Source organism: Alnus glutinosa, chromosome 8 (assembly GCF_958979055.1).
Source record: "Alnus glutinosa chromosome 8, dhAlnGlut1.1, whole genome shotgun sequence".
NCBI lineage: Eukaryota > Viridiplantae > Streptophyta > Magnoliopsida > Fagales > Betulaceae > Alnus > Alnus glutinosa.
In genome coordinates, this window is record NC_084893.1 from 14047049 (window position 1) to 14059424 (window position 12376).

General features: G+C 36.8%; 2 protein-coding genes across 2 annotated transcripts in view; one reads left to right on the forward strand and one right to left on the reverse strand.

Annotated features, from left to right (window-relative positions):
* The window catches only part of LOC133875202 (peptidyl-prolyl cis-trans isomerase CYP59-like), a 36112-nt gene extending 33229 nt beyond the window's left edge, over positions 1-2883 (forward strand). The window contains exons 14-15 of the mRNA XM_062313245.1: positions 1868-2003; positions 2076-2883. Coding sequence (XP_062169229.1) covers positions 1868-2003; positions 2076-2760 — 821 coding nt within the window. The 3' untranslated portion in view covers positions 2761-2883. The remainder of the gene's footprint in view (positions 1-1867; positions 2004-2075) is intronic.
* Positions 2884-8439: 5556 nt separating this feature from the next.
* LOC133876146 (uncharacterized) lies at positions 8440-9297 on the reverse strand. Its single transcript, XM_062314430.1, has one exon. It carries the CDS (start codon positions 9295-9297, stop codon positions 8440-8442), a length of 858 nt encoding a protein of 285 aa, XP_062170414.1.
* Between the last annotated feature and the right edge of the window lie 3079 nt (positions 9298-12376).

The following is a 12376-nucleotide window of genomic DNA, read 5'->3' on the forward strand; positions in this document are numbered from 1 at the left end:
AAATTTTTTTGAATAAGACAAAAATGTCCTTATAAATTTGAAAAATAAAACTAAAACTAAAAAATAATAATAATAAAAACTAAAAAAAAAATTGTTTTTTAAAAAAACAAAATTAAAAAATTAAAAAAAAAAACGAAAAAAAAGCATTTTTTTTTTTAAAAAAAAAACAAATGAAAAAATAACTGAAAATTATAAAAACATTTTTTTTAAAAAAAAAAAGAAAAAAGAAAAAGTAACTGAAAATTATACTATCAATTTTTTTTTAAAAAAAAAAACCAATTTTTAATTTTATTATTATTATTATTATTATTTTGTATAAATTTTTGTTATTTTTTTTTTTAATAATTTTTTTAGTTTTTATTTTATTTTAATAGTTTTATGAATGATATTTTTGTCATTAGGAAAACATTGACATTTTTTAGTAGTTTAGGGAGGGGACATTGATACAATTTGTAGTTTGGGGGGACATTGACAATGTGGTAGTAGTTTGAGGGGGTTATGTGTAGTTTTTTCAATTTGTAAATAAAAATAACAATTTAGCACTTCAAGGGGTCAATCCCTCCTCCTCTAGCTCACACCTATTTGATGTAAAACACTTTTATACCTATTCTTTTGATAATGCTGAATTTAAATACAAAGGATTCAAATAACTGCTGCCTATTAACCCACTAACACTAAGAATAACCACCAATTCACTGAACACATTACTACCCACTACACTTTACATGCTAAATAAAAGAATAAGAGCTTAACATGTTACTTGCATCATGTCTCACACCAGCCCATACCATTATCTCACAGATTAAACTAAAACGTAACCCAAACAAATGAAAGAAAACTTGTCACATTGGTCAAATTACATCAGCTTGAAGAGGGATATAAAGAAAAAAATATTTCTAGCTCCAATAGACCCACCCACTCACTCTTAGCTATACACATCTAAAAAACTCTCACAAAACATGTGAAATATTAAAGCTTAGCGCAAATCTACTTCTAAATACCATGGCATTTTTTTATTTATTTTTATTTTTTATAAATAAATTTAGTCTTATTGAAAGCGAAAGGTGCCCCTAAGTACATTAGAAATATACAAAAGGAAACACCTAACATAGTATTTCAATCGTATGAAACACACTGTGGTATGACAAGATACTAGTCTTGGTGTCACTTATCTTCATCTGGATTGTTCATTTAAAAAACTTAGGGAAAACTACATTTATCTTTTTCAATCTACCACCCAATTTACTAATCAAAAAATCTACCACTCAATTTGCAATGTCCCTGATCAATCTTTCAATTTGTTTAATGCACCCTACTAATCTTCCATTAGGGTTGAAATGTCTCCCTTTCGCTACTCAAAAATGGCAAAAATACTTTGCATAAGATAAAAAATAATAATAATAATAATAATAATTTTCTGAATTTTTTGTCCTTTTTTTATCCCATTTTTTTTGATTTTTTATGTGCAGTATTTTTGTCATTTCGGGGGTGGAAAGGGGGTATTGCAACCCCAATAGTAGATTGGTAGGGTACATGAAATATAAATTGAAAGATTGAGGGGAGCATTGCAAATTGGGTGATAGATTTAGAGGGTAAGTGTGGTTTCTCCAAAAACTTAAAATAAATTATTTGTCAATTGTCACATACCTTGATATGAAGTTCAATTAAAGCAATTACTATAAGGTCATTAATGTGACAGTAGTTGGAAGGCAACAGAAAGCCGAGTCAATTTCTTTATCATCCCTTTTCACATGTAATTAAATTCTCACCGCAGAATTGTATCCTGAGTTTGATATTCATTTGAAATCTCCGTAGTTTCTAAAATCCTCTGAAATTAATTTATCCATGTGGCTTATCTTGGTTCTAGAAAGAGGTTGCTTTAAATGTGGTGCTCTTGATCACATTGCCAAGGATTGCACTGGGGGCCCAGCCATCAAACAGCACACTCAAAAGTATATTTTAAAGGATGATAACATACAGCGAGGTGGAGATAACAATTCTAGGTTTGTAATCTTGCGTTTGATTGTGGTTCTCTCTCTCTCTCTCTCTCTCTCTCATACTGGTAATTTTTGTAGGTATGAAATGGTATTTGATGGAGAAACTCAAGAAAGTCCAAGACTAGAAGAGAGTCATCCAGGCCATGATCCAGATGACCGAGGTGAGAAGCAGAAGATGTTAAGGAGAATTTCCGAAGACCCAAGGCATAGAGATCAAGAAACTAAAGAGTGGACTGATAGGCACAGGCACAGTGACAGAGGTCGAGGAGGATACATAGGGGATGAAATGAGCCGTGATAGTAAATCAAGGTCATCGGGTGGAAGTAAAAGAGATGGGGATTATTTTGAAGAGAAAAGGGATAGAGAAAAGTATAAACGTAGAGATGTAGATGATATCGGCAGAGATGAGCTGGTTTGCAGAAAGAGAACTCTAGATTATGATAGCCATGCAGAAAGGAGGGATGATGGAGATTATAGGAAGAGAAATAAAGATAGTTCTAGTCATGTGGAAAGTGGGGATGACAGAGAATATAGAAAGAGAGGCGAAGAAAATAATAGCAGTAGAGGAAGGAGCAATACTAGCCACAGGGAATGGAGGGATGACAGAGATTATAGGAAGAGAAATGCAGAGAGTGACAGGCGAGAAACGATGGATGAGTCAAGTGAGAGAAAAAGAAATGCAAATGGCGATAGCTATTATAAAGGCCGGAGGGAAGAGCGAGAAGATGGAAGGCGAAACACGTTAGGTGAGAGAAGGAGATGATGAGGGCTTGTATCATATCATGTATGGTTGCGAGCGGAGGAGATTGCGTGGAACTTTGGTTTGTTTTATTGTCTTGTCTCGTACGTAAGTAACGTAATGAAACTTGGCTTATTTTGGAATTTATGTTTTATTCGTTTTTAAATCTAAATTCTTAGAGTGTCAATGAAATACGCAAACACGAATTATCTAAGTTAGGATCCAACGACAGTATCATTGGAAAGTAGTACCACTACAAATTCAGAAAAAAAATTATTTTATTTAACTGCCAAACTATAATTGATTTTATACAAGGACCTACTATCATTGATAATTGATATATATATATCTTGTCTTTTTCAATTCTGGTGCTTCATTTTGCATATTCGCATATATAATCATAAACACATAATAAAACTAACAGGACATAAAAGAGAGGCACCGAACGAAACCCATATCGAGATGCAAAAACCCTAAATGGTATGATGAAATGAGAGGACCATGGATAGGGAACACGGAGCGAGCGCGCAACCCTGGGGCACGTTAGAGGAGCTCCTGCTAGCGTGCGCCGTGATTCGCCACGGCACCAAGAGCTGGGATTCCATAGCCATGGAGCTTCAGAGCCGGAGTTCCAGGAAAGAAAACCCTCTTCCACTAAAATCCCCAAGGAAATTACACATAATCCTACAGTTCTTAGAAAGAAACTAAAAATAAGGGTTAAAGACTTTTTAGTGGAAAAAAATTAGTTACAAACCAATTTAATAAAGTGACATGTGCTCCTAAAACATGTGTAAAAACACATGCTTTCTCATTAATGCTATTAAAAACAAAAATGTGGGAATCACATGCTATTAAAAAAATGTGTTTTTCATAACTTAAGGGACACCTGTCACTTTATTAGACTAGTTCGCTCTATCTTTTTTTTAGTACAAGTGATTTAACAACTTTACAAAAAAGATAACCTCGGTTTCAATTTGTATTGTAGATGTTACCTCGCTTAAAGCTAAAAACGGAAATGGTCTATCTTTCGTCCATAAAATTAACGGAAGTGTATGTTAATGCCCTTTAGAACATGACACATGTCTATGGCTTATGTTAATACAGTTTTCGGTATGGTGTGAACACAGCTCTTTCTTCTAGATTTCTCGAGCTTTCTCTAAGAATTTTGCAAAACGAGAAAACCTAAGGGACCCTTCCGGGTGTCCTCTCCAATGCTTAAGTTAGCTTTTGCTCAAAAGAGTTTGCCTAATTGTCAAAATTCAGTCATTTTTCATATCTGGAGCCTGGGCTTATTTATTGGCTTTCTGATGCGGTTAGAGAGTGCCGAGGATCCCAGATCTCTCGGGATCCAAGATCTCCTCCCCGAATATCTCTCGGGATTCTCTCATTCTTATCCTCTAAGCGAGGTTTTCCTAAAGATCCGGGACTTCTCTTCATTCTCCGATTTTCAGGGGCTGGGCATGATCTCTGAGCCATAACATCTACCTTAGATCATGGCTTCTCATCCGAATTTCTTGGAATGCGGTTGATACCTGAGTTCTCAGGACATGCTTGTCTCGAGCCTTTGCTGGCTAAGTCTCAGTCTCGGGATATCTGTATTCCCGGGATCCAATATGATTATACCTCATGCCTTGTATTCTCGGGAATATCTGCTCGGTATCTACCTCTTGGTATTATACCTCTTAGCTACTTAATACCTGCCTCCCGGGATGAGACTTTTCCGGGAGTTCTGCTGTCTCTCATTTTCGGGCCAGTATTGACCCAAAGGTCCATACTTGTAACAATGGACCGATGTAACTGGGATTATTCCCAACAACATATTAATATTATTAAGAATTTTTTTTTTTTAAAAAAAATGGCGGCTTAGCTGTGTAATCACCTACAAGTAGACTTGCTTGGACGGGTTCGAGAACACGGCTGGTGATTCTGGGGAGGGGATGAAGGCTATTTTGAATATTTCGCAGGAACTGTCAAACTCAGAGTTCAGAGAGGAAGAGAGAGCACGAATGAAGAAGATGATTCTATTATGAGAAGTAAAGTTAATTACAAAGAAATGAAAGATTACATATATATTAACTGATAACTGCAGTTAATTAAAGCTAACTAAAGTCGAGTTAATACAACAGAAAAAGAACTAATATAACAGAGTAACCGCTAACTATATACAAAGAAAAACTATTCTTTTTATCTCTAATACTCCCCCTCAAGATGGATGGCAAAGATCACGAACAGACATCTTGGACAACAAAGTAGTAAAAACATTACAACCAAGGGGTTTAGTTAGAAGGTCAGCAAGCTGGTGTTGAGAAGACACATGAAAAGGTTTGATGAGGCTGAGTTGTATCTTTTCCCGAATGAGATGGCAGTCAATTTCTATGTGTTTAGTTCGCTCATGATAGACCGGATTCTCGGCTATGTGAATGGCTGCTTGACTATCACAGTACAAAGAAACTGCTTGTGGATGGGGAATAAGAAAATCCTGAAGTAAAGAGAAAAGCCATAAAATTTCACAGCAAACTGAGGCCATGGACCTATACTCAGCCTCTGCAGAAGATCTGGATACAGTCTGTTGTTTCTTGGATTTCCAAGAAATAAGTGAATCACCAATGAACACACAATAACCAGTGATCGATCTCCTTGTATCCACACAACCGGCCCAATCAGAATCACAAAAGGCTTTGAGGTGTAATTCTGATTTGGCAGGGAAGAAAAGACCTTCAGCAGGAGCAAATTTGATGTATCTCAGAACCCTAGCATCAAGATGAGGTTGGCGTGGTTTATCCATAAGCTGACTGAGAGTTTGCACAGAATATGCAAGGTCGGGTCGAGTGATTGTCAAATAAAGTAAACGACCAACTAGTCTTCGGTAAGATGTAGGATCCGAGAGTAAATCACCAACATCCCTAGCCAATTTTAAGTTTTGCTCCATGGGAAACTGAACAGGTTTTGAAGCTAACAAACCGGAATCTGCCAAAATCTCCAAAGCATACTTTCGTTGACATACAGAAATTCCACAAGATGATCTAGCAAGCTCCAAGCCAAGAAAAAACCTCAAGGGACCCAAGTCTTTGAGCTTAAAACGCTCATTCAGCAGTGAAATAAAAGAACTAATAGCATGAGAGTCATTACTTGCTATGGCAACATCATCAACATAAACAAGTAAAGCAAGAAATGAAGAACCTTGAAGTCTAGTGAAAAGAGAATAATCAGCTTTGGACTGTACAAATCCAAGATCAATAAGGGTGGATGAGAACTTGGAGAACCATTGTCTCGAGGCTTGCTTCAAGCCATATAGAGACTTAGTGAGCCGACACAATTTGGACTCCCCCTTAATGCCAAAACCCGGAGGCATCTTCATATAAACTTCTTCATGCAAATCTCCATGTAGAAATGCATTATTAACATCCAATTGATGAATAACCCAGTTCTTGGCAGCAGCAAGAGCTAAAAGACACCTAACAGTGGTCATTTTAGCTACTGGAGAAAAGGTATCATGGTAATCTAAACCCTCACACTGGGTATATCCTTTGGCTACTAACCGAACTTTATACTTCTCTATGCTACCATCTGCCTTATGTTTTATCTTGTAAACCCACTTGCAACCGATTGGGTGTTTATTAGGTGGAAGATCACAAACAACCCATGTATGATTTGCCTCTAAAGCTGAAATCTCAGCAGACATAGCATCACGCCAGTGACTAAACTTAACAGCCTCATGATAAAATGTAGGTTCAGATTGAGCAGAAATAGAAAAACAAAAGTGTTTATAAGCAGGAGAAAGTTTATCATAAGAAAGATAACTAGATAAGGAGTAAGGAATACCTGAATTTGATGCTGTGGAGGAAGGTAGAGATGGGAAAGAAGAAGCCAGTTGACAATGATATTGCTGCAGATACCTAGGTTGAGTCTTAATTCGAGTAGATCGACGAAGAGGAGATGAAGGCATAATAGGTGATGAAGAAGAAACAGGAGATGTAGAATGTTGTATATCAGAATGTTGTGGTGCAGAATGTTGTATAGTAGAATGTTGTGGTGTAGAATGTTGTATAGTAGAGTGTTGTGGTGTAGAAGGATGAGATGTGGAAGGTGTAAGTGAGGAAGGAACCGAATGTGTGGTAGAAATAGGTAAAGAAACCGGAAAGTCAAGTATAGGTATAGGCAAAGAAATTGTGGAATGCTGTGAAGGCTGAGTGGTAAAACAACCATCAGATGAAGAATGTATGAGATTTAAAGCAAAGGGAAAAAGGTGTTCATGAAAAACAGCATCCCGAGAAACGACAATGGATTTTGTATGTAAATTGAAAAATTTGTAACCTTTGATGCCAAATGGGTAACCAATGAATACACAGGGAATGGCTCGAGAATCAAACTTAGTTCTATTGCGAGACAAAGTAGAAATATAAGCAAGGCAACCAAATATTCTGAGATGGGAATAAGATGGAGAAGTGGAAAAAAGTAATTCATGAGGTGACTTATTTGATAGAAGGGGGTAGGTATACGGTTTATAAGATATGCAGCGGACAAAATGCATTCTCCCCAAAAAGAAATAGGAACCTGAGATTGAAACTTTAATGCTCTAGCAACATTAAGTAAATGTTGGTGTTTTCTCTCCACAACAGCATTTTGCTGTGGAGTTTCAACACAAGACAATTGGTGAATGGTTCCATTAGAAAAAAAAAAATCATGCATCTTGAATTCAGAACCATTATCAGAACGCAAACACTTAATTTTGAGATTGAATTGTGTTTGTACAAGGTTAAAAAAAGATTTAATAAGAGAACGAGTTTGAGACTTGCTTTTCATGAGATGCACCCAAGTAAACCGGGTATAATCATCCACAATTGAGAGAAAGAAAACTGAGCCATTTATTGATGGAGTAGCCATTGGCCCCCAAATGTCACAATGGACAATTTCAAAAGGCATACAAGTATGAGTAGTGTGTACAGGAAAAGGAATTCTATGTTGTTTAGCCAAAGGGCAAACAGAACAAATGTCTTTATTAATACAGGAAATTTCAGGAAAATTATGATGTAAAGACTGCATTCGTGATGCAGAAGGGTGACCTAATCTATAATGCCAACCATCATGAGAAGGGGTCTTTATTGTGCTATTCCAACTAGAAATTGAAAGAGCTGAAGGAGATGAAACCTTCGGTTGCTACATAAGATAGAATAGACCACCTTCTTCCTTACCCACTCCAATCGTCCTCCAAGGACACAAATTCTGTATGAAACAAAATCCAGCAAGAAAGATGAGACAAGCTTTCAAGAACTAAATGATTTTACTTGCTGAAATGAGATTAAACGAAAAGGAAGGTACACAAAGAACTTCAGTCAATATAAGATTGTATGAAATAAACACTGTCCTATTGTGTGTAACAGGGATGACATATCCATTTGGTAATTTGACAAAAGAAGATACAACTGCGGTAATTGTGGTAAACAATGAAGGGCAATTGATCATGTGATCAGTTGCCCCTGTGTCAATAATCCAGGGAGTGGATTTGGAATGAAAAGATGGAGATTTTGTTAAGAAAGCAGAGGAAAAAATTGAATACTGAGGATTAAGAGTAGTAAGAGAAGAAACACAACTTGACACTTTAGAAGAAGTGGAAGTTGGAGCAGAGGAAGAGGCATGCAAACTACCTGCCATGTTTGCAAATGCCTGATGAGTAAAATTCTGCTATTGAAGAAGGGACAGAAGCTATTGGCACTGATCAGGCGTGATGGTGAGCTGAGGTACAGCTTGTTGAGGTGGATTCTGCTGAGGAACAGAATTCAAATCAACCTCTTGCACATGATTTGCAGAATGAATAGGAGCAGAATTCCGAAGATTCTTCGTGAACTTGAACCCCAGTGGAAACCTGTGTAGGTGATAACATTTGTCGGCAATGTGACCTGGCACGCCACAATGAGCACAAATGGGCTTATCCTTGCGATAAGGCTGTTTGGTGAAACGAGCTGGTGGTCCAGTAGATTTCGTCATAAGAGCAGTGGACTCCTGATTGAGGATGTGAGACTTGACCGAAATCTCTTGTTGTTTCTCTTCTTGAATAACTAAAGAGAAGACTTTGTTAACTGATGGTAAAGGCTCCAAAAGTAAAATCTGACCACGGATGGCAGCAAAGGATTCGTTGAGCCCTATCAGGAATTGATAAACATATTCCTGATGATAGTGAGCAGCGACCACTTGCATTCCACCACAAGAATAGGGAGGAATAGGCCTATAATTGCTAAGCTCATCCCACAGAGACTTAAGCAATGTGAAGTAAAAACTCACAGAAGAGTTTCCTTGCAAAAGAACAGAAATTGATTTCTGTAATTGAAAAACCCTAGGACCATTTTTCTGAGAAAAATGTTCCTTGAGATCAAGCCACATACCGTAACAAGAGTCGATATCGATGATACTGGCCGCAATTTCCTTCGAGACTGAATTGAGGATCCAAGACAGAATCATATTGTTGCAGCGCACCCAAGCGTGATGTTTGACACCAGCATCGATCGAAGGTTGAGGAAGACTTCCATCAACAAAAGCCAATTTTTTCTTGGCCGTAAGAGCCATTATCATAGAGTGGCTCCAAGTATTGTAAAGAATCATCATGCGCCATTGTTGTATGCTCTGATACCATGTCAAACTCAGAGTTCAGAGAGGAAGAGAGAGCACGAATGAAGAAGATGATTCTATTATGAGAAGTAAAGTTAATTACAAAAAAAGGAAAGATTACATATATATTAACTGATAACTGCAGTTAATTAAAGCTAACTAAAGTCGAGTTAATACAACAGAAAAAGAACTAATATAACAGAGTAACCGTCTAATTATATACAAAGAAAAACTATTTATCTCTAATAGGAACTCACAAAGAATGGCCTTACCATGGTGGCCTGGTGTCTGAAATCTCAAAGTGCTTGTCTGAGCTTCAAATTTTCGGCCTCAACCAAAGGCTTCTTCAAGAGGATGAGTTCACATCATCCTCTTAAAGAAGCGCAGGCTCCTGCCAGCAACTTTCGAGAACATTAAAGCCGATGTTGTGGTTGCCAACGACAGGAGTGTTGTGGGGTTTCAATTGATTTGTGATTCTTGGCAGTGGATGTGGCTGATTTGGGTGAAATGAGAAACATGAATCCATGATAAAGCTATATAAAATCAGAGAGAAAGAATCAGTGTTGGGCCATACGAAGACGAACGTTTTTGTTTTTCATTAGCAGTTGCAAGTAGTTAACTTATGTTGCCACGAATTGAAGCTAGGATGTTGTAGAAGCTTCTGCCACAAATTGAAGATGCAAAGTTGAAGAATAATAGAGAGAAATAGCACAAGAAAGATTGTTATTCGATGATCATAAAATGATGCTGTACATGAGTTTAGATACAGGGATGTGTGTTGGCTTTACAAGGCAATTACACAAATTGTGGTATTGGTCAGTTACACACATTATGTCATTAGTCAGTTACACAATGAGAGGCACTGTCATTGTGCAAGTATATTGATGATCTTTATGATTCTCCTCTACTGCTGTACAATTGATCTGCGTTGGTAACTGCCATATAAGGAAACTCTGAATCCGTGTCAGCTGGAGTATCGTAATATGAATGAGCAGTAGCTGTATGAGCTGGACAGAGGGTTGTAGAGGATGGTTTAACATCCCCCCGCAAGATAAGAGAGATGGGAATCACCTGTAGCTTGGACCGTAAATGAGCACAACGCGCAGAAACTCTGTCGCAGCCATACGGTAGGGTGCCTGTGAATAGGCTGAATTCCCGGCATCAAGTCAATGGGGAACTCAACCTCCCGATCCGGAGGCAATTCTGTGACTTCAGAGAAAACATCCGGATAGTTGCATACAACCAGAATGTTTTCCAACTTCGTTCAGACTTCAAGCTTGGCTTGAACATAAGCCAAATAAGCTTGAGCACCCTCTCTGACTTTCTTGCTTGCTTGAACGGTAGAAAGAAGAAGCGTAGTAGATCGTTCTCTAGACCCTTGGAATTTAAACCTTTCCATACTATGAGGTCAGAATGTCACTGATGTGGTCGTTTTGTGTACAAAAATATCAATAATAAAATTACCATTTGCAATAGTACGAATCCTTATAGGATAGGGCTATATTGAGGGTGTCGAACCTCAAGGACTGCGTAGGTGTTGTTATCAAGCTTTTCGAGATTAAATATAACTTAATTTAAAAGATGTTTGATTTGATTTTGTTTATAGCTAAGTTAAATGCATCAAACTAAAGACATAAAAATAAAGATTGTAGTGATGAGAGAAAGAATAGGGGATTGATTTCACGACTCACTGCATAACAATGGTCAATCATAAATTAACAAGGAAAATTCATACTATGTATGATATAGGGCTCGTCTCACTCGAGTAGTCAAGAAATTACCTCTAAAGAATAAGTATAATCCATCTTCGGTTGGCACGGATTGTCCACCTAACCACTAAGATGCAGTACGATCTGTCTTCCCTAGGTATAGATTAGCTATGTTTTTAATAGGATACGCACAATCAATGGAAAAGTATAACCCATCTTCGGTTGTTACAATCCGTCCTCCCTATTCATGACCTATCCAACTCTCTTGATCATATATCAATTAAAATCGTTGTATAGCAATCATTCACATAATCACAGAAAATATGAAGGATTGAGTTCAATCAATATAAAAGACTTTCTAAGACAAGATAAGAAATTCATAATGATTGAATATAAACATTAAGATCAATTCTCACAGTGATACGACCATCATGCATATAGAAAATCTCAAATTAAAATACAATTAAACCATTGTTACTTGGAAAGGGTTACATCAACACCCTAGTACGAATTTAGCCGCTCATCGTGGTGCTGAGATGGCCTCCTGTCATGTTCTTCTCCTCTTCAACTTGTCAAGCCTCCAAGAAGAGTTTTCTGTCTAACGCTAAGAACACATTCTCTTGCAGCTTAGGAGGTCTATTTATAGAGACTAGAAGAGGCCTAAAAGCCCTAGGAATCCAAGAAAAATCAAAAAATAGTCTCTTAGTCCAAGTAGGAGATTGAAAATTCAATCCAAATAGGAAAAGGATTCCAAATTCCTCCAAATTTGCTATCTTTTATTGATGGGCGATTTTGGCATAGTAAATGTCCGAATTAAGGAAAAGCTATTTCAAAAATATTGGTTTCATTTTTTATTAGCTTTCAAACGCCATAAGTTTCATTGCAATCCAAGACTTGAGAATAAAGTTATGATTAAAACACTGAGACATGTACAAAATCCAAATTTAAATCCAATCCGATTTTGACTCTTATTGGAGAAATTCCGATTTAATCATTCCCTTGATTTGATTAAACTTAACCATATCATTTAGATCTTCTATTATTATGATTGGTTAAGCTTAAACATGTCTTCTAGGTCTTCTTAAAGTGTGTTTTAAGTCCAAAATCAATAGAATTAAATTACATATTTATTTAAAACCTAAAAACAATATAACAACACAAAATCATATAGATAACAATGTTAAGGAATTAACATATGCAAGTTAAGGGTGTTGAATGTGCAACATTCGACGCTTATCAGTTAACGAAGTGCAAACTTAATTAAGAGAAAAACCACTCTGGGGTAGTCAAACCCAGGAATTTTACTATTCCGAAGACAAAGCTAGTAA